This window comes from Vipera ursinii, assembly GCF_947247035.1.
Source record: "Vipera ursinii genome assembly, chromosome: 2".
Lineage (NCBI taxonomy): Eukaryota > Metazoa > Chordata > Lepidosauria > Squamata > Viperidae > Vipera > Vipera ursinii.
The window spans coordinates 29,971,695-29,998,258 of record NC_139513.1 but is presented as its reverse complement, the minus strand read 5'-3'; the positions used below and the strand labels follow the sequence as shown (position 1 = coordinate 29,998,258).

Sequence of the window (26,564 nt, the reverse complement as noted above, 5' to 3'; positions counted from 1 at the left end):
AATGGAAATTCCAATCTTTGGGACAAATCAATTTCAAAGATGCCTATGGGGATTTATTTATGCATTTACTACTGAAATGTGTAAATTACCAGGTGACCAACATCTAAAATATACAATTTTAAAAAATTCTATCTATGAACCCAGAGTCACTTGATGGTGAAATGGGTGGCATATAAATATATAAATCCTTCAAAAGTCAGAATATGATCAGTTATACCAACCATTAAGATCCAGTGGCCTAACCAATAATTTTTACTCTGTGATTCTATGAGTAGCCAAACTGAATGACAAGTTTTCTTTCAAGATTTTTTTTTGTTATATTTTCACAGACTTACATTAATTTTCCTGTCAAATTAGCACTATATCCCCTTATGTAAAGCTTGACGGGGAAAGAGCATCACTCTTTCCAACCTTTTCTCTTCATGCCACAAGACTGAGCTCCATATAAAGTGTGGGAAGTTTACAAATTACAAACCTCAGGAGGGGAGGGGAAGGTACTTATTTTGTTTGTAAAGAGTTCAGGGTTCAATTTGTGGCATTACTCACAAGGAGGGTTGATAATATTGTGGAATGTAGGATTACAGTATATGTGAATGGTAATGGAGAAGAGTGCTTGTGAGGGTTGTGTGGGGACCTGTGCTGTTCATGGCTCATGTGAGACCACAAAACTGGATATAGTAAAAAGAACCTATCACACCCAGAAGTCTACCTTATGTGTTTTAAACTGTGGTCTGTGGAGATTCTCAGTCTTCCAGGTCATAGTTGTCTCAAAAGCGTTTGGAGGAGGAGGGGGGAGGGGGAGGAGGAGAAGGAGAAGATTTGCTTCTCATTGCATTCTCATTAAATTGTGGTGTTTAAAAGGAATTTGGCTCCTGGTGACTTATGGTTCCATGCCGGTGTTTTAAGAGTCTGTGTGAAACCAAGCAGAAAAAAGTAGCCCCATCCCTCTTTTGCCTCCAAAGATCCTAACAGTGGCTATTTTTGTGTAACTAATTGAGAAAGATTGTTTGTTGGTTAATTACACTAATGAGCTTAACTGACATAGATGCAGACCAAAAAGTCTCAGCAGTCCACTAAATGGCCATTAAATATAAGATCCCCATGTTTCCTTCTGCTTGTTACTGCTTTCTGTTGGATGAGAGGGCATACAGAACATCCATTCTAAAGGTTAAATGACACTGAGAATTACTCATTTGCTGCTTACCTTTCTTCACCTCCTGTCCAGATGGCTCTTAGCTCAGCAGTACATGGACATTTGGATGTAAACGCCACTTGAAAGGTCTCCAGGAGTCAGAGTTTCATCTGGCAAATAGAAACATGTAGTAGACATCCAGTATAATTCTGGGAATCCCTCCCCCAGTAAGTATTGAATTCAACTAATGAATTTCCTGGGGAGGGGAATGGGCAACCTGGAGATGGCAAAATTAAGGGTGGACTTGAAAATAAGGTACATCTGCTTCCAATCAAATATAACACAAGACAAAATGTTTGTTCTGGAGAGCTCAACTCAGAGTTTAAGATTACACTTTACATAATCGTGGGGGGGGGAAGCATCTATATCCTCATTGAGGGACACAATTATCCCAGTGCAGTTACTGTACTTGGAAATCAACTCCAGCCTTTGAATAATGTTGGCGGCAATGTTGCCTCAGGGTAGGGCTTGGTGGAGAAGATGTGGTAAATATTAGAAAAAAAATATTTGTAATACTTGTTTATGAATTGGAGTCATAAGGATCATTTGGGACTGCTGCTTGGCTCCCTCCCTTCCTGCAGTGTAGCAGCATCCCTGCTTGAGTTAACCTAACTATGGGGCCAAGTTGATAGTGTCGTTCCCTAGATTTATGGTCCTAGAGTACTTCAGTCTGATTTCTCTGAACCTGGAGTCAGAGATGGCTCAGGATTTGCATGATGACCATGGCTATCATGGACCTACCAAACTAATTATGTAACAGTGGTGGTCACATTACATCTGGTTTTGTCTCAGAGGCAATGTGATCTGGATTGGAGGATGCTATTATCCCTTGTCATAGACAACTTCTTCTTGACTTTGCAGTTCTCTGCCTTCTGCTTTAGAGAGGAAGGGCCTATTTGTTTGGTCTATTGATTGGTCTGGCTCAGACATTATGTTACCTAGTTGTTCTGTCCCACTCATTTACATTCAGTGGTGGTTTATTAATATTCCCCAGAAATTCCCTTCATTAAAAACCAAAACTATCCCAATTAGTTCACAGAGCAATGACCAGTGAGTCCACAAGGTATTTGAAAGTTTTCCAAACCAGATAAATCCACTAGGTAAAACTAAATCCACAATACAAGAGTAATGTACAATACATTCTACAATGTATACAAAGTCAAGGCACAGGGTTTATCCAAGGCAACGACCAGGAAACACACAGCTAGGAAATGTATATATTGTTCCCAGCACTGCCTCCATCTGTCTGCTATGCTAAATAACCAGTTTGTGGTGCAGCCTCCTCACAGGTAACTAGGCCGATCTTTGCTGCTCCTGCCTTTTCTCTGCCCTATATGTTATTGCATAAGGTGCAGAAGGCAGTTCCTTATCATCATTACTAACTAGTTGCAGCCCTGTTCTTTCTCATCTGAAGACGCAGGTCTGTCCTTCTGCACCTATTCTTCAGCTAAATCACTCTCAGATGGCTGCTGGGAGCCATGTTCAACTCCCATCCTGACATGCCTGGGACTGGTTCATCCTCCTCTGAACTGACATCTGGAGAGGCTTCTGAGGAAGCCATGAACCTCACGGTTCAACCCTGAGCTACAAATATTCTCTTCAGTTACTTACCACTGTATTTCTTGTGGCCATGTTTCCAGATCACTTGGACTCAAAGTTATATAGACTGTGATGTAAAGAAATTAGAAGACAGTTTTTATGGCAAGCCAAAACAGGAGGCCATGATTTCTGGTGCTTTTAACTAAAAGACAAAAAGCTATGAAGTCAGAAATAAGAAAAGGAAGAGAAATCCTTAATCATGAGAGGAGTTGATATCAACTAAAATTGATTCAGTTGAACCTTTCATTTTATCATAGTCCCCTAAATTGTCATAAAATGAAATGAAATAAAAAAAACCCTGCAATCTGCTCCTTTTAGAATAGAAAAATAATTTGCATTTGAAAAGATCTCACTGTGCCAGGCAAAAAACTGAGATAAAAATGCAAACTCAGCAATATGACATAGAAACTATTCATATATTTAAGGAGTTCTCATCACGTTTTTGATTGCAAGAAATGCAGGGAATTGTAATCCCAAGGTATCTGGAGGACACCAGATTGAACGAAAATAGTGTAGCATTTTTCAGTTATATAAGAAAAATAACTTAAGACAGCCTAGTGTAAATGACAGATTTTAGCCTCATTGTTCCTGTTGCACACACTGAAACGATGACATTTGCAAACTCTAAGGAAATATTGATCTTTTGGAAATATTGCCATGAGCCTGAGAAATTTTCCGTTTCCTGTTGGATGATTACGAGACTAGATGCTTTGCATTTTTTTTCTGTGAGAGTGGAGATTTGGATTGATTCCTGCCACTGTCAGGTGTTGGAGGTTCCTAATTTGCTTATGGGGAGTAGGGAGAGAAGGCTTGGATAAGATTTAAATCAATTAAAAAGTATAATTCCACAAATAAAAGCAGAAAATGCCCAGAAAACAATATGAAAGGCAAAAGAGATATACAGTGGTCCAGATTTTCAAATGTCAACTATACACTAATATCATGTCTGATGTTAGACTATATTCATTCTTCCCTATGAGTAAAAAATACAAAAAAAGAACCGGACTTTGATGCTATAATGGGACACTTAAAGGGAGAATGGTGTATATCTGCTTGTTCTATTCCTAAAGTGTTGCCTTCCTTAATAATACCATTAAATTACACAATTTGGAGGGAAGACTGCAGTTCTTTGAAAGCTCTGCAAAACTATTGCCTTCCTTCTAGCATTCTCCCAGAGAATGCCTGTGGTGCCTGGCATCTAGTATGACTTACAAGGAAATTGTATCCCCTAATACAAAAGTTAAGAGAGAAGTCTGTCTCAACTTCATCCTCCCACTCTCTCCTCCCAAAGTTGGCTAAAATTTGAATGTTTGTCCCAATGAGCCAAGGAGATTGTGGAAAGTATCTGATCATTGTTTGAATAATGATCTTGGTATGGCCTACTGATATCAGTTGATGATTCCTTTCAAAAGATTGTCAATTCCCTGCAAAACCTTTCTGTTGTGAGGAAATTACTGAAGTACAGTCCTTTTCCCCAGAAACAAAAATAGTAACAAGGTTCTTGAAAGAAAAAAATCATATATCCCGTCTTTTTTGTAATGTTCTCTTATCCTACACCCTCTGGAAAATTCCTTTTATTCTAAATTGTTTTATCATGATTTATACCACTGGAGCACCCTAACTGCAGTCCACCAATATTATATATATATTTATATTTATTAAATTTTTATACCGCCCTTCTCCCGAAGGACTCAGGGCGGTGTACAGGGCAATAAATATTAAAAAACAAAATACAAAAGTTAAAACACAATTAAATAATTTATGCCCGATATATACAATAGTTAAAACCATATTAAAAACCCAACCCCAAACCCCATCAGACCAGGCGGGAATGCTCAAATAAATAGGTTTTTTAGATCACGCCGGAAGGAGCGAAGGTCGGGGGCCATCCGGAGCTCAACCGGCAAGCGGTTCCACAGGTCTGGCGTGCCCACAGAGAACGTCCTCCCCCTGGGGGCCACCAATCGACATTCTCTGATCTGATAAGTCCTCCAGACCATCTCTGATAAGATACTGTGTTCAGAGGAATCCTGTCTATCAAATTAGATTGGCAATGAGCTAAATTATTAGAGAAGTAGTTTTGTTTTGGTAACACATTACACCATCTGAAAATAGCTCTGTTCTTTCTTCTGATCTTACTACTGGTATTGTTGCATTTCTAAGGTTAGTAAAAAAAATATCTGCCATCTAAAGGACCTTTCAAATGATTCTCAACCATAAATGCTAGCTAAATGTCTATGGAGATTCTCAGTCATCTAGGTCATAGTTATCTCAAAGGTGCTTTTTCACGAGGCAACTGAACTTTCTTGTTTTTCTTTGAAGACGTTTCACTTCTCATCTAAGAAGCTTCTTCAGTTCTGACTGGATGGTGGGGAATGGAAGGATTGGAAGGATTCCATTCCCCACCATCCTGTCAGAGGTGAAGAAGCTTTTTGGATGAGAAGCAAAACATCTTCAAAGAAAGACAAGATATTCCAGTTGCCTCGTGAAAAAGCACCTTTGGGATAACAAAAGTGCTAGCCTTAATTTGATGAACTTTTCATACAATCAGCAATTAAGGAACAGATAAATTGCCACACTTAATTTTACCTTTCCATATCCACATGTCTGGTTTGTCAGATTTCTTTTTTTACCATCCCTGCATTCTGTACCAATTTCTTCCTTAGGCTGAATTACAGTATAGCTTCCAAGCATTGTCCCCCTTTTCTCATCAATCTTTGTAATGTTCAGAAAACTCCTTTTGTTTTCCTCTCCAGCAGTTTCATAACTTTTTCACAAAAGATCTAATTTTCTCTCTTTATACTTCCTTCATTACTTTTGCCTTCAACCTTTCCAATTAGATTTTAAATCCCACATTGTTATGAGGCCAATAAAATTTCTTTTGGTGGAGAAGAGATGGCAGCCATCTTGTGTTTCACAAAATAGAAAAATATCATTTTAAAAAATCCATTTCTGATTTTTTTTTACTGCTCTGTCATCTTCCTCATATCCTCTTGGTCTCCGAAATAGAGCACAGAATACGTTTGAGCAGAAATGATAATTAGCAATCCCTAGTACTGTAATTACAATGCTAGAATCTCTGGAGGGGTCATAAAAGTTTCTACTGTCCCTTTAACAGAACAAATTGATAATTGTCTATTTTTTAAGGGAGGAGTTCTTTGATAATATTAACCAGAAATTCTATTAAATAAAAAACTCCAAAGGTGAAGTTTAAGCAATAATGTGGAGAGTATGGAAATAATTATGGAATGCACCTGAAGGCAGGACAAGAGGTAATGTGTTCTGTACCAGCCTGCTACCGGCCCTGCAGATAAGGCAGGGACAACTGCTTTTACAAGAAGGCAAGAGGCTGGAACTAAGCCTGCCAAATTTATTAACATAAAAACATAAACAGAGCAAAGAGAGCAAAGAGAGCAAAGAGAGCAAACACGAACCATGAAACAGGAGCTATTCAAGTGGCTGCCTTCAGCAAACCAGCCCTCCCACGCATTCCCCTTTTATACAGTTCAGGGCGTGGCTTCTCTCTGCCTCCTTCCGAGGTGCCCCATTGCCTTCCTCTGTTTACTCCTGATTGACTGCCTCCTGCGTCGGGCGTCCTTGAACAGGGCCAGCTGTGGGTCATTTTCATCCATGCTGTTAGGCTCACACAGCTGGGTCTGCGTCGTGACCAGGTGGGAGGGGCCTGGCTGAGGGCTCTCATCAGCAAGCTCTCCAACCCGCTCAGCAACCTCTCCAACACCCCCCTCCTCCTCCTCTGAATCATCCGACCCAAATGCCGAACCCACAGGCTGACCCTGAATCACAACATAATGAATGAAAACTAATCATGGAGAGAAGTGACCTAGAACTAAGGAGAATTTCCTGACAGTTAGAACAATTAACCAGTGGAACAACCTGCCTCCAGAGGTGGTGAATGCTCCAACACTGGATGTTTTTAAGAAGAGACTGGACAGCCATTTGTCTGAAATGGTATAGGGTTTCCTGCCTAAGCAGGGGGTTGAACTAGAAGACATCCAAGGTCCCTTCCAACTCTGTTATTCTATTCTGCATATGGCTAATGATATGGGTGTGTAAGTGAGCAAAAAAACTGGCTTTATTACTTTATTCCCCATAACGTCATGTCAAATATACAGCAGAAAAACAGAAACAGTTTTTGCAATTCTGTTGGGCAGTGTTCAGCATCAGAAGTTTTGATGTCTTCAGGTTGAAAACTTCAGAGCTCAGCTACAAATTTTGCCTCCGAAGCCAACCTGAACTGAGGGTGGGATTCTCCATAGTGGTCCTGAGGCAGTAGCTTGGGCATCTATATTAAATTGACTTTTTGTTAATTTTTGGATGTACTTAAAAAGGGCACTTTTTCATTTGTGATAATTCAGGGAAGTGTCAGAAATTGCCAATTACTTCCCCAATCTTTTGGAAGCATTTGTGTGAATTTAAATCAAAAGTGAGAAGAATCAGTAGATCCAAAAGTTGTGGATACTTGACTGGAAGTTTGTTAGAAGCGTTTGGACAACCATTTGTCTGAAACTTGTAGAGCGTTTGCTGCCTGAGCAGGAGATTGGACTAGATCAGACATGTGAAACACAAGGCCCGGGGGCCGGATCCGGCCCACGAAGTGGTTTCATGCGGCCCGCGAAGCCATCCTGGAAACAGTGAGGGAACGGCCCCCACTGCCTTGGCCCTGGCCCAGAGACCCTCCTTCTGCCAGAGATCCTCAGATCTATCCCACTCCTGCCCAGGCCCCCATAGGCACCCTTGATGCGAACGATGTAGAGCTGGCCATGCCCACCCAGTAGGCCATATGCACTCTAGCCACGCCCACCCAGTAGGCCACACCCACTCAGGCCATACTCACCCGGCCCCCTGAGAGCAACCGCAATGCTGATGTGGCCCTCAATGAAATTGAGTTTGACACGCCTGGACTAGATCGCCAATATCCCTTCCAATTCTTTTATTCTATTATTCTGAAATGATCTTATTCAATACCAAGGGAAATTTAACAAAAGCTATGGTTGCCTTCAGAATGCCTAACTCCCGTTATGAACATCTTTAAAATATTTGTTCTTCAAGGAATAAATGTTTATTTTAAAACCTTTTATTACATCATAAATTAAGGAACTGGGTTTGTGACAGAAACAATATTAAAGCAATGGGCTTTTATCAATGAAGAGATGGACATACAAAGGTTGGCTAGACAGCTGTCTATCTGACTTTGAAAATGGATGAAGGAAGCTTATGCCAGAGAGATGATTTTTTTCCCCTGCATTTTCTTTCAACCAGCTTTTTCACATCTGCCCCCTTTTTACGTTTTCATGAAATCCTAAGGGAAAATGTTAGGTGTGAATTCCCCCGCTTCCATCCACTTTGGGGGGAGGAAAAGTATTACAACTAAAGCAGATTTGTTCTCTTCAGGCAAGTTCCATGCAGAACTTTAGAGAAATCATGAACCCAATTTATTTTCCCATGAGTTTGATGGAGAAGTTTAAAAGGCCGTTATGAAAAGCTGGCTTTAAAAAGGATGGAGTTCAGACATTGCAAAGTAATTATATAAGCCCTCTCTCTCTCTCTCTCTCTCTCTCTCTCTCTCTCTCTCTCTCTCTCTCTCTCTCTCTCTCTCTCTCTCTCTCTCTCTCTCTCTCTCTCTCATATTCTCCACTTAGGTAAATGTGTGCATGATAAAATATATAGCAACAGCACTTAGACTTATATACCGCTTCATAGTGCCTTACAGTCCTCTCTAAGTGGTTTACGGAGTCAGCCTATGGCCCCCAACAATCTGGGTCCCCATTTTACCAACCTCGGAAGGATGGAAGGCTGAGTCAACCTTGAGCTGTTCAGAATCGAACTCCTGCAGTGAGCTGTGAGTTAGCCTGCAGTACACCATGGCTTTTATATATGGTCAAATGCCCACTTTGTTTTGAGAAATATGGCTGCTTGTCTTTCTCTTCCCTGGTTCACTTTGTTCCTTTACATTCTTCCTCACTCCCCCCAATATTGACTTTTTGGTGACCCCCTTCTTCACTTTATTTGTAGACTCCCCTCCCAGTTCCTTCCCACCTGCCTTTTAGGGAGCAAGATCTTGTCCTTTTTGTGCCAGGATTTCTCCCATTACAGGTAGTCCTCGACTTACAACAGTTCATTTAGTGACCATTCAAAGTTACAATGCCACCAGAAAAAGTGACTTATGACCAGTGCTTTTTTTGTAAAAGAAAAAGGTGCCGGAACTCACACATGTCATTCAACCTGCCTTGCCTACCCTACAAGGTTCCATCCAAAAAAGGTGCCGGAACTCCCTTCTGAGCGTTCTTATGAGAAAAAACGTCCTGCTTATGACATATATGTTTTCCACACTTAGGACCATTGTAGCATCCCCATGGTCACATAATCAAAATTCGAATACTTGGCAACTGGCATATCTTTACGTAGGGTCATGTGATTACTTATTGTAACCTTATCACAAGCAAACTCAGAAGGGAAGGCAGATTCACTTAACAGCCATGTTACTAACTTAACAACTGCAGTGATTCTTTTAACAACCGTGGCAAGAAAAAAATGTAAAATGGGGCAAAACTCACTTAACAAATGTCTCACTTAGGAATAGAAATTTTGGGCGCAATTGTGGTTATAAGTCTGTACAATGGGAACCCTCACACCTATCCTGATTAAGTAGTGCAAAGGCTCTTGACACTGGATTATAATAATCTTAGATGCTAATATTTTTCCCTACTGTCCACTTCAGTATTTAGCAATCCAGTTTTTAGGCCCATTCTAATTTGCATCTTGAAGTGTTTCTTTGAATGAGTTTCTGAACCTGCCCTTTGAAATACAAAGCTTTTTCATTTTGCTAATTAATTTGGCTGAATGAGGAAGGCACAGGTTTCAGATTTGCTTCTTGAATGTGTTACCTCTTTTATTAAAGAAGCAAATTAAAAATTCAATAAGATGGACCTACTGATTCACATTTTTCTTTGGATGATATAAATATGAGAGATGAGAATTCCTTTGCATAGATTATTTAAACTATGGTTCGATTTTTTGAGGGGTTTGAGGCTTTAAATTCTGTTTTGCTAAAGGACACAAAGAGTGGGTTGAAGGTCAAGGGTGAGATATAGGAACAAGATGCCCTCCCGTTCTCATCCTAAAAATCAACTGGACCATAACTCCAAACAGGCCAAATTTACACTGCAAAAATCTACGCCAATGCAGCATTTGTTGCAAAGATAGACTCCCTACTTTTGATTTAAATTCACACAAATGCTTCCATAAGATTGGGGAAATAATTGGCAATTTCTGACACTTCCCTGAATTATCACAAATGAAAGAGGCCCTGTTTAAGTACATCCAAGAATTAACAAAAAGTCAATTTAATATAGATGCCCAAGCTGCTGCCTCAGGCCCACTATGGAGTATCCCACCCCCAGTTCAGGTTGGCTTCGGAGCCCTTCCAAAATTTGTAACTGAGGTCTGAAGTTTTCAGCTTGAACGTTTCAAAATTTCTGGTGCTGAACACTGCCCAATGGAAGTGCACAAATTGTTTCTGGTTTTCTGCTGTATATTTGACATGACGTTATGGGTAATAAAGTAATAAAGCCAGTTTTTTTGCTCACTTACACACTCATATCATTAGCCATATGCAGGCTTTTCCTTTTCCAATCTTAGAATAGAATAGAATAGAATAACAGAGTTGGAAGGTACCTTGGAGGTCATCTAGTCCAACCCCCTGCTCAGGCAGGAAACCCTATGCCATTTCAGACAAATGGCTGCCCAGTCTCTTCTTAAAAACTTCCAGTGTTGGAGCATTCACAACTTCTGGAGGCAGGTTGTTCCACTGATTAACTGTTCTGTCAGTAAATTTCTTCTTAGTTCTAGGTTGCTTCTCTTCTTGATTAGTTTCCATTCCTCCCCTCTCCTTCCTCCCTCCCTCCTTCCTTCCTTCCTTCCTTCCTTCCTTCCTTCCTTCCTTCCTTCCTTCCTTCCTTCCTTCCTTCCCTCCTTCCTTCCAAAGTGATTTGACTACCTTTCTGTTTCAGGAAGCTGAGTGGTTTTATGTTCTCGTTCTCTTTTACAAAACAGTATTTGTAGGGGAGAATATTGTGCAAATATTTAGTCTTTTGGCATTCTTGCTGTTGGGCATAAGTATGTGCTTTTTCAGAAGCGGGCCGAAACAATGGCACCAAAGGATAAAGTAGTGCCTTGATTGTTGCTTGAATGGAAGGCAAATTGGAAAGAGGCTTATTTTTCCTTTTCCCAGATGTTTGCCTCCACATGGCACTTATTACTCCATTCTGCTGTTTTGTCTTATTCCTTTCATCCTTGTTTTCCCCCAGAAGGCAAACGAAGAGGAAATCACTTGAGATGTAATTGCTTCTTGCTGTTCTCTCCTGGTTCTATTACAGGAACAGTAGGGAGAATTCAATGTATTATGTATCTTCTGTTCATAACCTTCGCAAACTCTGTGCACACGCCCACAGCCTGGGACCACTGTAATCCGACCCCTGCTGTTTTTATTGATGATAGATACACTGATTCAAAAACAACAAGACAAAACAAAAGCCACCAAAAAGGCCACACCACCCATCTGTTGTTTAAATAAAAGAAATGCATTTTGTTACATCACTCTGCCTCCTATAAATAGCAAGGGTGAACCGACAATGGAAGGGTACTCAGAGGTTCTAATCTAAGGGGTCCATATGCAAAGGTAAGTATGTTTCTATTCAACAATAAAGTTGGGTGTTTGCATTTTTCATTACAGCACCAATTATAGAAAGACTGAATCCAATAATGAAATGTTCTCATTGCCCACCACATTAAACCATGTATTATTTGCTTCTGGTTCATCATCACCACACTTCTGATAGATTGGGTACCATCACTCTTCTTGTCCAAAACAGGTATTCTAGCTCATATTAAAACCTTTTAATTCTAGACGTATGGTATAATTCTGCACAAAAAAATAGGATTCACAAGGTATAAGTTATTCTAAAAATATAGATACTATGATAAATGTATTGCAGAGAATAATTTTTTCCCATCCTCTATTAACATAAAGAGACAAATACTGACCGACTGATGACAATTTCATTTAACATGAACTCTACTTCTTGGGATTGTTGGAACTGGACGAATAGGAAATAGAAAATTGCTTTGATGTACCTTGAGAAACATAGATCCTAATGATCCACTGGAAGCTGCAATCTGCACTTAAATAGCCTATTTGGTAGAGGGCCCCTGCCTCCACCTTCCCAGATGACAAACAGTTCACCCCATTGCTCAACAATTCTGATGTCATTCAATATCAAAATTATATCTCAGTCATAACCTAGAAAACAAGACATACTTTTTGAAAGCCAACCCTATGAAATTAGGGGCTGACTCCAAGAGAAACTACTTGGCTCAGTTTGTGACACAACATGGATTTTCCTTTATTTAATGGTACATTCGGGAGGGTTACATTTCACTTAGATGCACAATAATGGCTCATCTTTTCCCTCCCCTGCAGGTGTGTAATAAAATCCTCCTGCCATGTTTGTCATTGCCCTTCTGTAAGCTATGACCATAAAGCAAGATTCTGCACAACAATGGGAACATTTTTATGACTTTCAAGATGAAATGGCATCATAGATTGAACTGTGTGGAAAATACATCCTTAAACTCTATGGGCTACTTGAGAGCTGGGGATAAAAATTCTACCTTAGATAACTGGGAAATTGATGAAACTGTGTGGTAATGAATTCTAAACACACACACTCAGAGGAACACAAAGCGCAAAATAGGACACTTGGGAAAAGAAAAAAAAAGTTATGTCAACGGCTACAAAAAGAAATAATAAACACATTCCTATTCGGTTTTGAATTAACAAGCTTATATTTATAAGGCAAGAGTTATAGTCATTATGCTATTATAGTAGTCATAGTGAGATTATTCTAAAAACATTAGAAAGAAACAAGGCAATAAAAAAGAATTTTATAGTGCCTGAATGTAGATGCATTTGACGCTTTATATATACATTGTTACCTGTCATCAGTATATTGTATGCATAGATATTTATTAACAAATTTTATAAAGCCGTTCAACTAAGACAGTGTAACTCTGACTAGCACACAGCATAAAAAGCAAATAATAAAGCAGAAAAAAATCTCACCTCACATCATTAAACAGATTCACTATATAAACACAAAGTATAAAATGTTGACCTAGCAATACAACAAAAAAGCAACTTTCGTTCAATTGGTCCTCTAATATTTGGGTGAAGAACCAGGTTTTTACAGCTTTCCTAAAGGTGAGCAGAGTTGAAGTCTGTTGAGTTTGTGTGTGTGTGTCCATGTGTGTGCATGTGTGCATGAGTCCAAACAGACCTTTTTGAAGTGACTTGGCAGGAACAACTTAAACAATATGCATACATGCCCTTTAATATCATTGATTTCAATTAAAAGTTAAACAACTTAATAGTGTCCTGAAGCCTAGCTATCCAAAGAAGAAACTCCAATTAATCATGTAATGTATGGGCCAAATGATAAACTAAAGGTTTCTTAGTAGCTTTTAATTTTACTTTTACAATCAATATATAATGTTGCTTTATCTTCTATTTTACTTCAATGAATCTTTAATTTTCCAAGTGAGTGTGTAGATGAGGGCCCAAGGGTACCAACGAGTGGCTTTTAAGTTCACAATGTGGTTTTGAGCAATATATCATCAGGGCAATGAGGCTGGGATGATGTATTACACTAATACATCATAAGAGCACTATCACTCTTGTGATGTATTAGTATAATACACGATCAGAACACTATCACTGATGTATTACTCAAAAGAATCATTTTTACCCTTAAAACAAAAAGAGCATCTTTACCTTCATTTGGCCATTTTACCACAGTTATAGTGAACAGAGTAGACAGTAGTGATAATAACAAAAGATAAAATGTTACTCTTCTGAGAAAATTTGGGAAAACAAACAAACAAACATCAATTATTGGTTTCAACAAAGAACCAGTTTGTACTCCAATGAACCAATGGCCTTCATAAGCTGATCTTAGCCCAGCTGGGGAAGACATTAGATAACTCTGAATTTTATTGATACATACACAGCTCCCTCTGGCCTCCAGCCCAAAGAACAGCTAGGAAATAATATTTGGAAAATTGGGGTATGTTGATTTCAGATACAAATAGCACCTTGTTCTGTTTTTCTGGTTTGCAAACTGGTGGCAGGGATGGTAATTCATTCAGCTGAGAACAAGGAGAAAGATATACTCTAGAACAGGAATGCGCCCCATTTTATTTTATTATTTTATTTTATTTTATTTTATTTTTTATTTTATTATTTTATTTTATTTTATTGAGATGGGGTAATGTGCATATCAGGCCAGATTCAATCTGAATACACCCATCAATTCACTAAATTGATCCACTTCATTGTGGACATATCAATTCAGATAGAAATTTGCTAAGACATGGTATAGTTTGGTCATTGAATACACATATGGTATGTGTACATAGAAAAAGTCCAAACAACCCAAAATCAATTCAATACCCTGAGTTGTTTGAATTAATTTGGAGTATACAATATTTTTACAGGCTTAGTAGCAACTAAGTTTTGACTTCACACTTGGAAAGTATTTCTGAAGTTTATTTTGCCTCCAAATATATCAGGCTATAAACTGGGATACTGGGAATTCTAGTCCCCTTAGGCACAACAGCTGGGTGACTTTAAACAATGATTTTCTCTCAGCCCTAGGAAGGAAGTAATGGCAAACCACTTCTGAAAAAACCTTTCCAAGAAAATCTCTGGGCATCAGACATGATTGAAGGGGGGAAAAAAAACATGGGTGGCAGCTGAAACCAAAATTTCATTTTCCACTTTTGTTTTATTGTTGTGTATATAAGCTGCAAGATTTATTGCCCAAGAATCTTGATTAGTAATTTCTTCATTTTGCTTTGGGCAACATTTTTTTTCCTACATACATGCAGATATTTATTTTATCTGAGGCCTAATTCAGTATCTTTTTTTCTGTGTTTTGTTTTTTTTAAAAAAAAACAAAACTGTCACAACGTATATTGCAATTGGTTTTAATATTTTTTTACCACTGTAGTGTACCCCTTTTTGTGTGCCTTGTATTTGTGCTTGTGTTTTATGTGCTTATAATATTTTTGTATGTCCATTTTAAAACAAATAATTCACTTTCTACATAAGGGACTAATGGACACATATCTTATCCAGGTGCATACATGGATATAGAGACAGACAAACCTAGAATATTAAATACCAACACATAACCACAGAGTATGAGCAATAAACAGGGTGAACTAGAAATTCAGGTAAATGAGGGCAGATATGAAATTGCTGCCATTACAGAAACTTGGTGGGATGAAATCCACAAATGGAATACACAGCTAGAGCAATTTAAATTATTTAAAAGAAACAGACCAAATAAAAGAGGAGGTGGAGTTGTTCTCTATATAACAAAGGACTACATCTCTATAGAAATAGAGCACAACAATGATGGAAAGTGTCTTGAATGCATTTGGCTCAAAATAAAAGGGGGGGGAATGACATTTCCATAGGTGTATATTATAGGCCACCCAACCAAACAGAGGAAATAGCTGAACTTTTTGCTAGTCAGCTAACTAAGGTATGTAGGAAGCACATCATAATAGTAATGGGGGACTTTAATTACCCTGACATCAACTGGGAGACAAACTCTGCACCAAGTGGAAGTTCAAACAGATTCCTGACAAACTTAGCAGACAATTTTGTCTCCCCAAAAGTAGACACAGGAACTAGGGAATCAGCCATATTGGACCTAATTCTCACTAATAGAGATGAAATGATAGAAGGTGTCGAAGCCACAGGAACCTTGGGGAGGAGTGATCATGCAATATTGGAATTCAACATTATGGAAGCACAAGCAATAGAATACAGTCAAACTAGAGTCTTTGACTTTAAGAGAGCTAATTTCAATAAACTAAGAGAGGGCTTGGGAAGCATTCCATGGATGAGAATCCTAAAGGAGAAAACAAGTCAAGAAGCTTGGGAAATTTTGAAAAGTGAGATAATAAAAGCCAGTGTACACAATACCGACAAAGAAGAAAAATAACAGCGCTCAAAAGAAACCAGCAGGGCTGCATAAAGAATTCTCTGATAAATTGAAAAGTAGAAAGAGGGCACATAACTAAGGCAGAATATCAGCAAATATCCCAAGCCTGCAAAGATGAAGAGAGGAAAGCTAAGGCTCAAAATGAACTAAGACTTGCAACAGAAGTCAAAAATAACAAAAAAAAGCTGCTTTCAACATGTAAAAAACAAGAAAATAGTTAAGGAAATTATTGGTCCATTAGTGGGAGAAAGTGGCAAGAAAGTGACAGACAACAGGGAGAAAGCAGAACTAATTAACTTGGTTTTTGCATTTTTCTTTACACAAAGGAAAAAAAAAACACAGACCAATCTATCAAAAACAGTACTGTAAAAAACAGATTAGAAACACAAGTTAAGATAGGCAAGAAAATGGTAAGTGTGCTCCTGTCCAGCCTAGAGGAGTTCAAATCACCAGGACCAGATGGATTACACCCCAAGGTTCTCAAGGAACTGGCAGATCTGATCTCAGAACCACTTAACTAGATCTTTCAAAGATCCTGCAGCACTGGGGAACCACAGAGAACTAGAAACGAGATGATGTAGTTCCCATCTTCAAAAAAGAAAAAGAAATGGATCCAGGAAACTACAGACCTATCAGCCTGACCTCAATACCTGGAAAGATTCTGGAAAAGATAATCAAGCAACAAATCAGTGAACACTTAGAGGCAAACAAAGTAATTACCAAAAGCCAACATGGGTTTGTAAAAAACAGATCATGCCAGACAAATCTTATGGCATTCTTTGACCAGGTGACAAAATTAGTGGACCTGAGGAATGCTGTGGATATAATTTACTTGGACTTCAGTAAGGCATTTGATAGAGTAGACCTCAACCTACTACTTGATACGATAGAAAAATGGATTCATAGCTGGCTGAAAGGTCATACTCAGCATGTGGTCCTCAATGGAACTGCATCTACATGGAGGGAAGTGTGTGGTGGGGTGCCCCAGGGCTCTGTTCTTGGCACAGTGCTCTTCAACATCTTCATCAATGATTTGGACGAGGGGATAGATGGGGAACCCATCAAATTTGCAGACAACACCAAGCTGGCAAGAATAGCCAGAAGATAGGCTTAAAATATAGAAGGATCTTGACAGACTTGAACATTGGGTGCTATCTAACAAAATGAAATTCAATGGTGAAAAAAGTAAGGTTCTACATTTAGGCAAGAAAAACCAAATGCACTGGTATAGTAGGTAGTAATTTGCTCAATAGTAGTGACTGTGAGAAGGATCTCGGAGTCCTAGTGGACAATCACTTAAATATGAGCCAGCAGTGTGCTGCAGCTGCCAAAAAAGCCAACACAGTGTTAGGCTGCATTAACAGAGGGATAGAATCAAGATTACGTGAAGTGTTTATACCATTTTACAATGCCATGGTAAGGCCACACTTGGAATACTGCATCTAGTTTTGGTCACCATGATGTAAAAAAGATGTTGAGACTCTAGAAAGAGTACAGAAAAAAGCAACAGAGATGATTGGGGGACTGGACTCTAAAACATATAAAGAACAGTTGCTGGAATTGTAATGCTAGGCTGCATTAACAGAAGGATAGAATCAAGATCATGTGAAGTATTAATACCACTTTACAATGCCTTGGTAAGGCCACGCTTGGAATACTGCATCCAGTTTTGGTCATCACAATGTAAAAAAGATATTGAGACTCTGGAAAGAGCACAGAGAAGAGCAACAAAGATTATTAGAGGTCTGGAGACTAAAACATATAAGGAACGGCTGCTGGAATTGGGTATGTCTAATTTAATGAAGAGAAGGATGAGAGGTGACATGATAGAAGTGTTCCAATATCTCAGGGGTTGCCACAAAGAAGAGGAAGTCAAGCTATTCTCCAAAGCACCTTAAGATAGGACAAGAAGCAACGGATGGAAACTAACCAAGAGAGAAGCAACCTAGAACTAAAGAGAATTTTCCTGCCAGTTAGAACAATTAATCAGTGGAACAACCTGCCTCCAGAAGCTGTGAATGCTCCAACACTGGAAGTTTTCAAGAAGAGACTGGACAGCCATTTGTCTGAAATGGTATAGGGTTTCCTGCCTTAGCAGGGGATTGGACTAGATGACCTCCAAGGTCCCTTCCAACATTATTATTATTATTATTATTATTATTATTATTATTATTATTATTATTATTATTATTATTGTTATTATTATTATTATTATCATCATCATCATCAATGGGTCAGTTCACACTAGACTTTTCATGCCTTTGTCTAGCTAGATTACACAAAAGTGTGACTGGGTCATTTGTGAGCCAGTGTTTTGTGGGAAACCAATCATTATTTCAACATTTTATATAAGCCATAATATTAAGCCATGCTATGGTTTATATTATATATTACAACACATTATATTTTGTGGCTGAGTTTTCTAACCAGGGTTTAAGTTTTATTGTCATTTGAATCAGCTGTGTTGAATAATAGGACTTTCAAGACATTGAAAAGAAGAACTTCCCAAGTGCATTGAAAGAAATGGCTAATGTTTCTTCTTGAAAGATCAAAGTCTTTGTATCTTCTGGAAAGCTTGGGTTGGCTGCTTTTAACAGCAGTGAGCATTATGCACCCTCATAGACAATAGTTGTGCTGGGATTGCCAGCAAAGCAGTTGTGCCTGGATGGGCACATGCAGACAACTGGGGCAAGCCTTTGAAGCAGGTGTGTTGATCTTAGGAGAACTCAATCCTTTCTATGCTTCAAGGAGATGTAATGCTCATGGACCAATGAATTTTGCAAAGCATTTTTTCAACTGTTTGTACAACCCTAGTAAGCAGAACTTCCTTTTCCCAAATATGCACTTCATTGTGGGTCCTCCCAGTGCCATTGTGATAAACTCATTTTTGCTTATATTTCACTCTCATATTCTACACCAAGCACCTCTAGATATAGGCATACAACTAGGCAATGATCTCTATTTGGATATGTCTGGAAGAATACTGTAGGGCACTTTGCTAGAGAGTCTTTGGAGTGTGTGACAAGTTGCAGTGATTGATTGATTATTGCAATTGAATCAGTGTTGATACTTGAGAACTGCATTAGTTGATTTTTCTCCATGATGATCATGCCATTAGTTGTTGATTTTTTATATATCTTAGCTATCAGTTAGTTGTTATTTTTGTTGTTCACTGTATGATCCAGATCCTTTGAGGAAATTATAATTGTATATAATATATTTTTGTAAGTCACTGTGCAGTGTGAAGATTTGACAGCATACAACAACATATTAATAACAATAATAATGATTCATCCTCTTGCTTGTTTCCATCAACTTTTTGTTCTGTGTCAGAGTGTGATAGATACGTTTGGGTGGGTGGGTGTCTGCATCACTTATTTGTAAACATCTAGAATGGGAATTGGTGAACCTTGGCTTAGGCTGATAAGTGTAGAGTCTCTTTAAAATCCAAAATGAGAAATGTTTTTCTGGTAGACTGCACCATTCTCAGTTAAATGAGTTTATAAAGATCTAGTTTGGAAAAAAAAGTTATACTTATCATTTTAACTTGACAGCTAGGTGATAGTCTGTCATTTCAATAACAATTGAAATGCAGAGTGGCATCTTGCAATTCCCCAGTACCTTTCAGCATTGTCTCAAAATCCCCCATCACTGTGGAGTTTTCTCTGTGCTCCATACATTTCAGCAGATAGACTATTTGTATTTACTTAAGTCTCTGGGCCATAGTTTAAGTTATTTAAAATGTATGAACTGCCTTTTGGGCTCCCACAAAGATGATTCCCTAGATTAAGATGGCAAATAAAGATAAGCTTTACAAAAGGGATCATTAAAAACAATAACACCACACAAAAGAATCTGAAAGCTTTAAAAAAAAAGTCTGATGCATTAAAAGCTTCTGGCTAACCTTGAATTTGATTTCATTTTTTTTAGCACGTTCATGTCCATGTACTTCCAAGAAAGCCAGGTGATTTTGACAGAAATGACAACATCTACGATGAGGTAAGACTGAGCTGAAGAGCTGAACCTTTTCTTTTAACCTGATTGTTTAGATTTAACCCATGCACACAACAAATCATCCACTAACCTAAAACCATGCCCATTTGCCGCTGTCTATAATCTGAAACTGCAACTTTATTTATTTATTTTATTTTATTTATTTATTTGTTTTATATACCGCCCTTCTCCCGGAGGACTCAGGGCGGTGTACAGAGCAAAGTAAGTATACAATAAACCAACAATAAAACAAATAAAACCCCAGATCTACAAATAAAACCCCAAATCTATCAGGCCAGGCCGGCTTGCTGGAATAGATAGGTTTTTAAATCTCGCCGAAAGGTGCGAGAGAGAGTTTCAAATAATTGGTTCACAAAGGCATTAATTCAATTTTGTCACATTATGTAACAGAATTAAGATAAATACTTTATCTTAGCAACTATCATTTCAGGACTGCTTCACACTTCAAGGCTGATCCAGCTGGTTGGTAACTTTTAGTAGCAATCTTATGGAATTCGTAGCATGTTCTAGAATGGCCAAAAATGGAGTCAGTTTATTTTGTTTTTTTAAATGAATGCTCTATAAAACACCTTGTGGTCACATGTCCTGAACTGATAACTTTTCTTCACTGTGATGCAGTGACTGTTGATGACAGTTGTGTCCATAATGGGATCAGAACCTCAGAGTATCACAGCTTTTAGGCATTTTGGCAGATATTGGGAGTTATAGTAACATTATTTTTACTGTTCTTCCAGAACATATTAGCATCCATCCACAGGTGGAGGATAGAGTTATATACTATATGCCATTTAGACTGTTTTGGCCCACTAACAGACTTGTATCACAAAGTGGAGGACACTATTCTTTTCCTATGTTGAACTACTATCTAATTAACTAACGAACTTAAGAGTCAACAGTCACAAACAGAAGAGAATATTTGTAGCTCAGGATTGAACTGTGGGATCCTTGGTGCTCTCTGAGCTTGGTTGTTGTTGTTGTTGTTGTTGTTTTTTGCAGATGTTTCATTACCCTACTAGGTAACATCATCAGTGTAGAAGGAAGTGGAATTTGCTTTCAGTTGATGTGCAAGTGGCTTGCCCTATCAATGTTGGTAGGAGTGTTTTTGGTGTTTCCTAGATCAGGCTGTTGATGCTTATTTTATTGTTTGCCTGAGCTGGCAGTTCCTTGATTGGGATATTGCTTACAATATGACTAATCTACCAATCACATGCCCTGAATAATAACCCACTCAAGGAACAATCAGCAAAGATAAATGATCAAATAATACACAACAACCTAATCAAGAAACCATCAAGACCATCTCCACCAACACTTACAGGGCAAGTCACCTGTATATTATGAGCAGGGGTCTTCAAACATGGCCCTTTTATGACTTGTGGACTTCAACTCCTAGAATTCCTCAGCCATGCATACTGGCTGAGGAATTCTGGGATTTGAAGTTCATGAGTCATAAAAGTGCCAAATTTGAAGACTCCTGATTAAGAGTGACCAAATCTCACTCCCTTGTAACACTGATGATGTTACGAGTTGGATAATGAAAGAGCCTTGGTGGAGCAGTGGGCTAATGCCTCCTTAAGTAACACCAGCTGCCTGCAATTAGTGCAGGTTCGCATCCCACCAGGCTCAAGGTTGACTCAGCCTTCCATCCTTCCGAGGTAGGTAAAATGAGGACCCAGATTGTAGGGGGCAATAAGCTGACTTTGTAATAATGCCGCTTGGGGGTGTGTGAAAGCCCTAATAAGCAGGCATATACATAGAATGAAGGCTACTGCTAAGCTTGTAACCCGCCCTGAGTCTTTGGAGAAGGGCGGGATATAAATGGAATTTAAAAAAAATAATGAAATGTCTGCAAGAAAACAACCAAGCTCAGAGAGCACCAAGGATCCCACAGTCAGTGCCATGAAATATGAGGGTATGGCAACCTCAGCCAACAAAACTTGGGTTATTCCTACTGCACCTCAAACTTTATAGCTCTTGGTCTAGCAGTTGAAAGAATTAGTGGGGGCTCACCCATGAGATCAACACTGGTCTGCTGATATCAACGCAGATGGTGGAAAAGAACCAAATAATGCATTGCTATGCTTCAGCAGCCAAAGTGGCATCAAAGCACGGCCAGTGCAAATCTTTAGTGTAACATGATTAGTATTGCTGAGCCTTTTCTGTCTTATGCATGGAAGAAAAGCTTATCCTTTCCTAAGGATGAATTATTCAGTATAAAACTTTTAAACCGACAATGATATTCAGCAGGCGATGTCCTCTTCTTTCCCTCTGACATTCAGAGACACAGCAAGCAAATCACTTAGGAAAAGATATTTTGACTTAGCAATCTCATTCAGTGCATTATGCTAAACCATTTTGGCGGCACAGGAATACCTATTAGGAATCATTTTCAAGTTTGGAAGTGCCTCAGCATAAGAGTTAGCAGCTTCGGCTTTCCATTTTAGTCAACCAGAACTGGCAAAGAAAAGAGACATAAGTTCATTCCCAAGCACACTATAAAAGAGCCTGATTGAATTTTTGACTTCACACAAGCTCTTCTTAAGCTAACTTTCTTTAGAAACAGGAATGAGAAAGATAAAGACCAGGCAGGCAAACTCTACCTCTTTAATCTCCAAAAAGTTTCTTAAAAATGACTTTCCAGTACTAGTGAATGAATATTTGCTTTTATCGATCAATGATTTTGTTGAACTATCAATGCTGTAATAATAATAATAATAATAATAATAATAATAATAATAATAATAATAATAATAATAATAATAATAATAATAATAATAATAATAATAATAATGTAAGTTGGAAGGGACCTTGGAGGTCATCTAGTCCAACCCCCTGCTCAGGCAGGAAACCCTATACCATTTCAGGCAAATGGCTGTCCAATCTCCTCTTAAAAACTTCCAGTGTTGGAGCATTCACAGCTTCTGATTGATTGATTGACTGATTAAATTTTTATGCTGCCCTTCTCCCTAAGGACTCAGGGCGGAGGCAGGTTGTTCCACTGGTTAATTGTTCTAACTGTCAGGAAGTTTCTCCTTAGTTCTAGGTTGCTTCTCTCCTTGATTAGTTTCCATCCGTTGTTTCTTGTCCTGCTTTCAGGTGCTTTGGAGAATAGCTTGACTCCCTCTTCTTTGTGGCAGCCCCTGAGATATTGGAACACTGCTATCGTGTCACCCCTCACCCTTCTCTTCGTTAAACTACACATACCCAATTCCAGCAACCGTTCCCTATATGTTTTAGCCTCCAGTCCCCCAATCATCTTTGTTGCCCTTCTCTGTACCCTTTCTAGAGTCTTGACATCTTTTTTACATCGTGGTGACCAAAACTGGATGCAGTACTGGATGTAACTATTGAACTATTGCTGAAGAGACTTAAAAGATATTCCTAAAAAATGATCCATAAGTTATTTCTACAAAATATTCTCTCAAATAATGTTCTGCAACAGGTACTGCTCTCTGAAATAGAGCCTTAATCCATACATCAAGATTCTGGAGGAAATTTTCCAAAACCAACCTGGAAACAAAAATTAGGGGTACCAAGTCAAGGCTGAAAAAGACCTGAAAGATGTCATTGTTATAGTCAATGATTGAAGCCCACATCTGATAGCACTAAATATATTCCCTTGTTAAGAGGCTTAGACAGGTTCTGTTCCCTGTATTCAAATGATATGCCTATTGTGCACCATTCTACCCAGTGAAGAGTCTACTCTTCCAATTTAAGATCATAGTATCCAAGAAGGAGATCGATGCTGTGGAGGTTTCTATCCTGCTTCTTCCTTATTGGATGGCATTATGAACTAAGGTGCTGGAGGGAACAATATTCCGAAAGAATTAAGGCACTCCAGTATTCTGAGAGGAAGTACTGTCAAGGAGGAGGAGGAGGAGGAGGAGGAGGAGGAGGAGGAGGAGGAGGAGGAGGAGGAGGAGGAGGAGGAGGAGGAGGAGGTGGAGGAGGAGGCAGCTATCCCCACTTCTTTGACAGTAGCTTTCCTTCTTGTTTAGTTATGGTGTGAATTCACTGTGTGGAACCCTTGGGGCTCTCTGAGCTTGGTTGTTTTCTTGGAGATGTTTCATTATCCAGCTAGGAAACATCATAACTGCTAGAAGGGAGTGTGTTTTTCTCTCTGTTTATGTACTAGTGGCTTGCCCTGTCGGTGTTGGTGGGAGCATTTTGGGTACTTCCTTGATTAGGCTGTTGTGTATTGTTAGCTTGTTCGTCTGAGCTGGTAATTCCTTGATTAGGGTATTGTATACTGCTTGGTTATTGGTCTAGTATAAATCTTGGTGTTAATCTCTTCTTATCTAATGCTGATTACTGGCAAGGAGGTGTTGTGGTCTTTTAGCTTTTTGATTGTCTCTTTTTTGAATGGCATGTAGATGTTGTTTATTTCTATGTGCCTGTTGATAGTTGGCTACTCTGAGTGCCAGGCTTCTATGAATTCTCTAGAGATTTTGGACTTAAGCTGGTCACCTTTCCCAGCGTTGCAGATAAAATTGTTGTGCTGGCTTTAGCAGTGGTATGTTTCCTTTCTGGCTATTTGCTTTCAAATCTAGCTTTCCAATATACTGGTTCCTTTCATCGCTGCTCTCAAACCTGGTAATGCAATTAAAAAAAACAACACCACTTATGGTTCTCCAGCCATTTAGTGTCCTAATCCTTTCTGGTTTTCCTCTTTGCCTAAAATCTTCCTTTTGTTTTTAAAGTCAGTAGCTATGCCTCAGCTCTTCTTGAGTTCTTCTGATATATTGCCTACAATATATATCCTTCAAAACAGCCCTGGAAGAAAAGGAAGTAAATTCATAATGAATAAAATAAATAATGAGAGTCATGGCAGAAGATCAGGTTAGATTTTCCCCTTTGATCTATATAAAATCCCTCAAAAGTCTATCCAAAAAAAACAGAGTTAAAGCCCTGGTATTTGCCTAGAATTTATTCTCATATATATTCTATGTATGACATTCAATGCAAAATAATCAGAGAAATATCTACCTGTCCAGTTGAAGTATTATATTTCAAATAAGATGAATGTTTAATCAGACTATTCCTACACTGTAACGATATATTGTTTTCTAATAGTTGTATAGACATCAGTGGACTTGGCTGAGGTCTATACAGGTTTCTTAGAATGGCCCTAAGATTTAATTCTTATTATTAATCTTTCTCTGAAAACTTTTCTTTTTTCTTATTTTGTTTCTTTAAACACAAATTCAGTTACAATTTAATTATGTGCTTCAAAGTGTTATATAGAGATTACCTTAAAAACCAAGGTCATATTTAGAAATCTACTTCTATGGGAATAAACATATACACAAAGATTACTTGTGCTGGAATAAATAAATATTTTTTTCCAAATGTGTATATGTTCTGATCTTATTTCTCAACACGTCTGGGGTGAATTGATCCATTTGGAATCTTACTCATTTGATTAATTTTGCCATCTTCATAATGTTAATTTTTAGGGATGTTTCACCTTACTATAATTTTTATTTTCTAATCTTCTGTAAAAAAACAACCAGCAGCAACAGTAGAAACAAAAGATAACTATCTGGTCTTAGTTCTTACTCTCCTAATATGTTAACATTATTCTTTTCCAGTGCCTATGGATTATCTAGACAATTTCCAATAATAATTTACATGTTTGTGTAGTTATGCTTCATATCCAGGGATATTGCTGTACAAAGACCTTATTAAAATTTCATTTCTTCTCTTCTCTAAACCATGCATGACTGTTACTAGACACACACACACACACACATATATATATTCATAGATACTTATTCATGCAGCCTCCTTCTCTTCAAACAAACCATCATGCAGAGAGTTTGTTTGAAGAGAAGCAAAATCCTTAGATCAGAAACAGGATTCAAAATCTTACCTGCTTCTCCAGTCTATTCTCAAATTATGCATTCTGCCTGAAAGTGAAAATAGAGTCAGCTGGAGACATGTTTTTTCATGAGATTCTTTGTGAGTTCTTCCCAGTTCTAAACTGTAAATGTGGTGAGATTTTCTTTGCAGGCAGTGCCATAATAGATAAAGTCAGTGGTGGGATTCAGCCAGTTCGCACCATTTCAGCAGAACAGGTAGCTAGTTCTTTTCTTGCCAAGGCCCAGAATGGACTTCCAGAAGCGGCATCCAAACAGAGAACCGGTTGCTCACATATTTGAATCCTAAGTGCTTCATATCCTGCCACATTGTAAGTTGCTGGTGGTGCAGCTGCATCAGCAAAGTTTAATACTTTGCTTGAGATTAGTAAATGATGTCACTTTTAAAAGGAGTGTCCATCAGCTGCTTCATGGCCGTGAATATGAACAGCCTTATTAGCAGCATTATAACAACAAGATTGTTAGTATTATGTCTCTTTCTTCTTTATTTCCATCCAGATACTCAGTGGTTAAAGACATAAAGTTTGTCAGCTGGAAAGCTGACAGCAGGGTTGAGACCCAACCTCTGCACAATGGGGTATTATTTTTCTTTGTCCTTAATGACCATGGAATTCACTTAATGCATGTAATAAGAGAAATCTTTATGGTTTGGGTAGGCCATACCACAGCTAAACTGTAAAAAAGATGTTGGGGCTTGTTTGAAAAAGGACCAGAAGGGATCATCTTGGCAGTGGAGGGTTGGGTAGGAATGGAAACAGAAAAGGAGATATTTTTTTTCCTCTTTTTATA

The 26,564-nt window shown here is 38.5% G+C and overlaps 1 protein-coding gene across 1 annotated transcript in view; it reads left to right on the top strand.

Annotated features, from left to right (window-relative positions):
- The window catches only part of FHIT (fragile histidine triad diadenosine triphosphatase), a 985,611-nt gene that overhangs the window by 781,208 nt on the left and 177,839 nt on the right, over positions 1-26,564 (top strand). Inside the window, exon 5 of the mRNA XM_083356103.1 lies at positions 19,813-19,881. Coding sequence (XP_083212229.1) covers positions 19,813-19,881 — 69 coding nt within the window. The remainder of the gene's footprint in view (positions 1-19,812; positions 19,882-26,564) is intronic.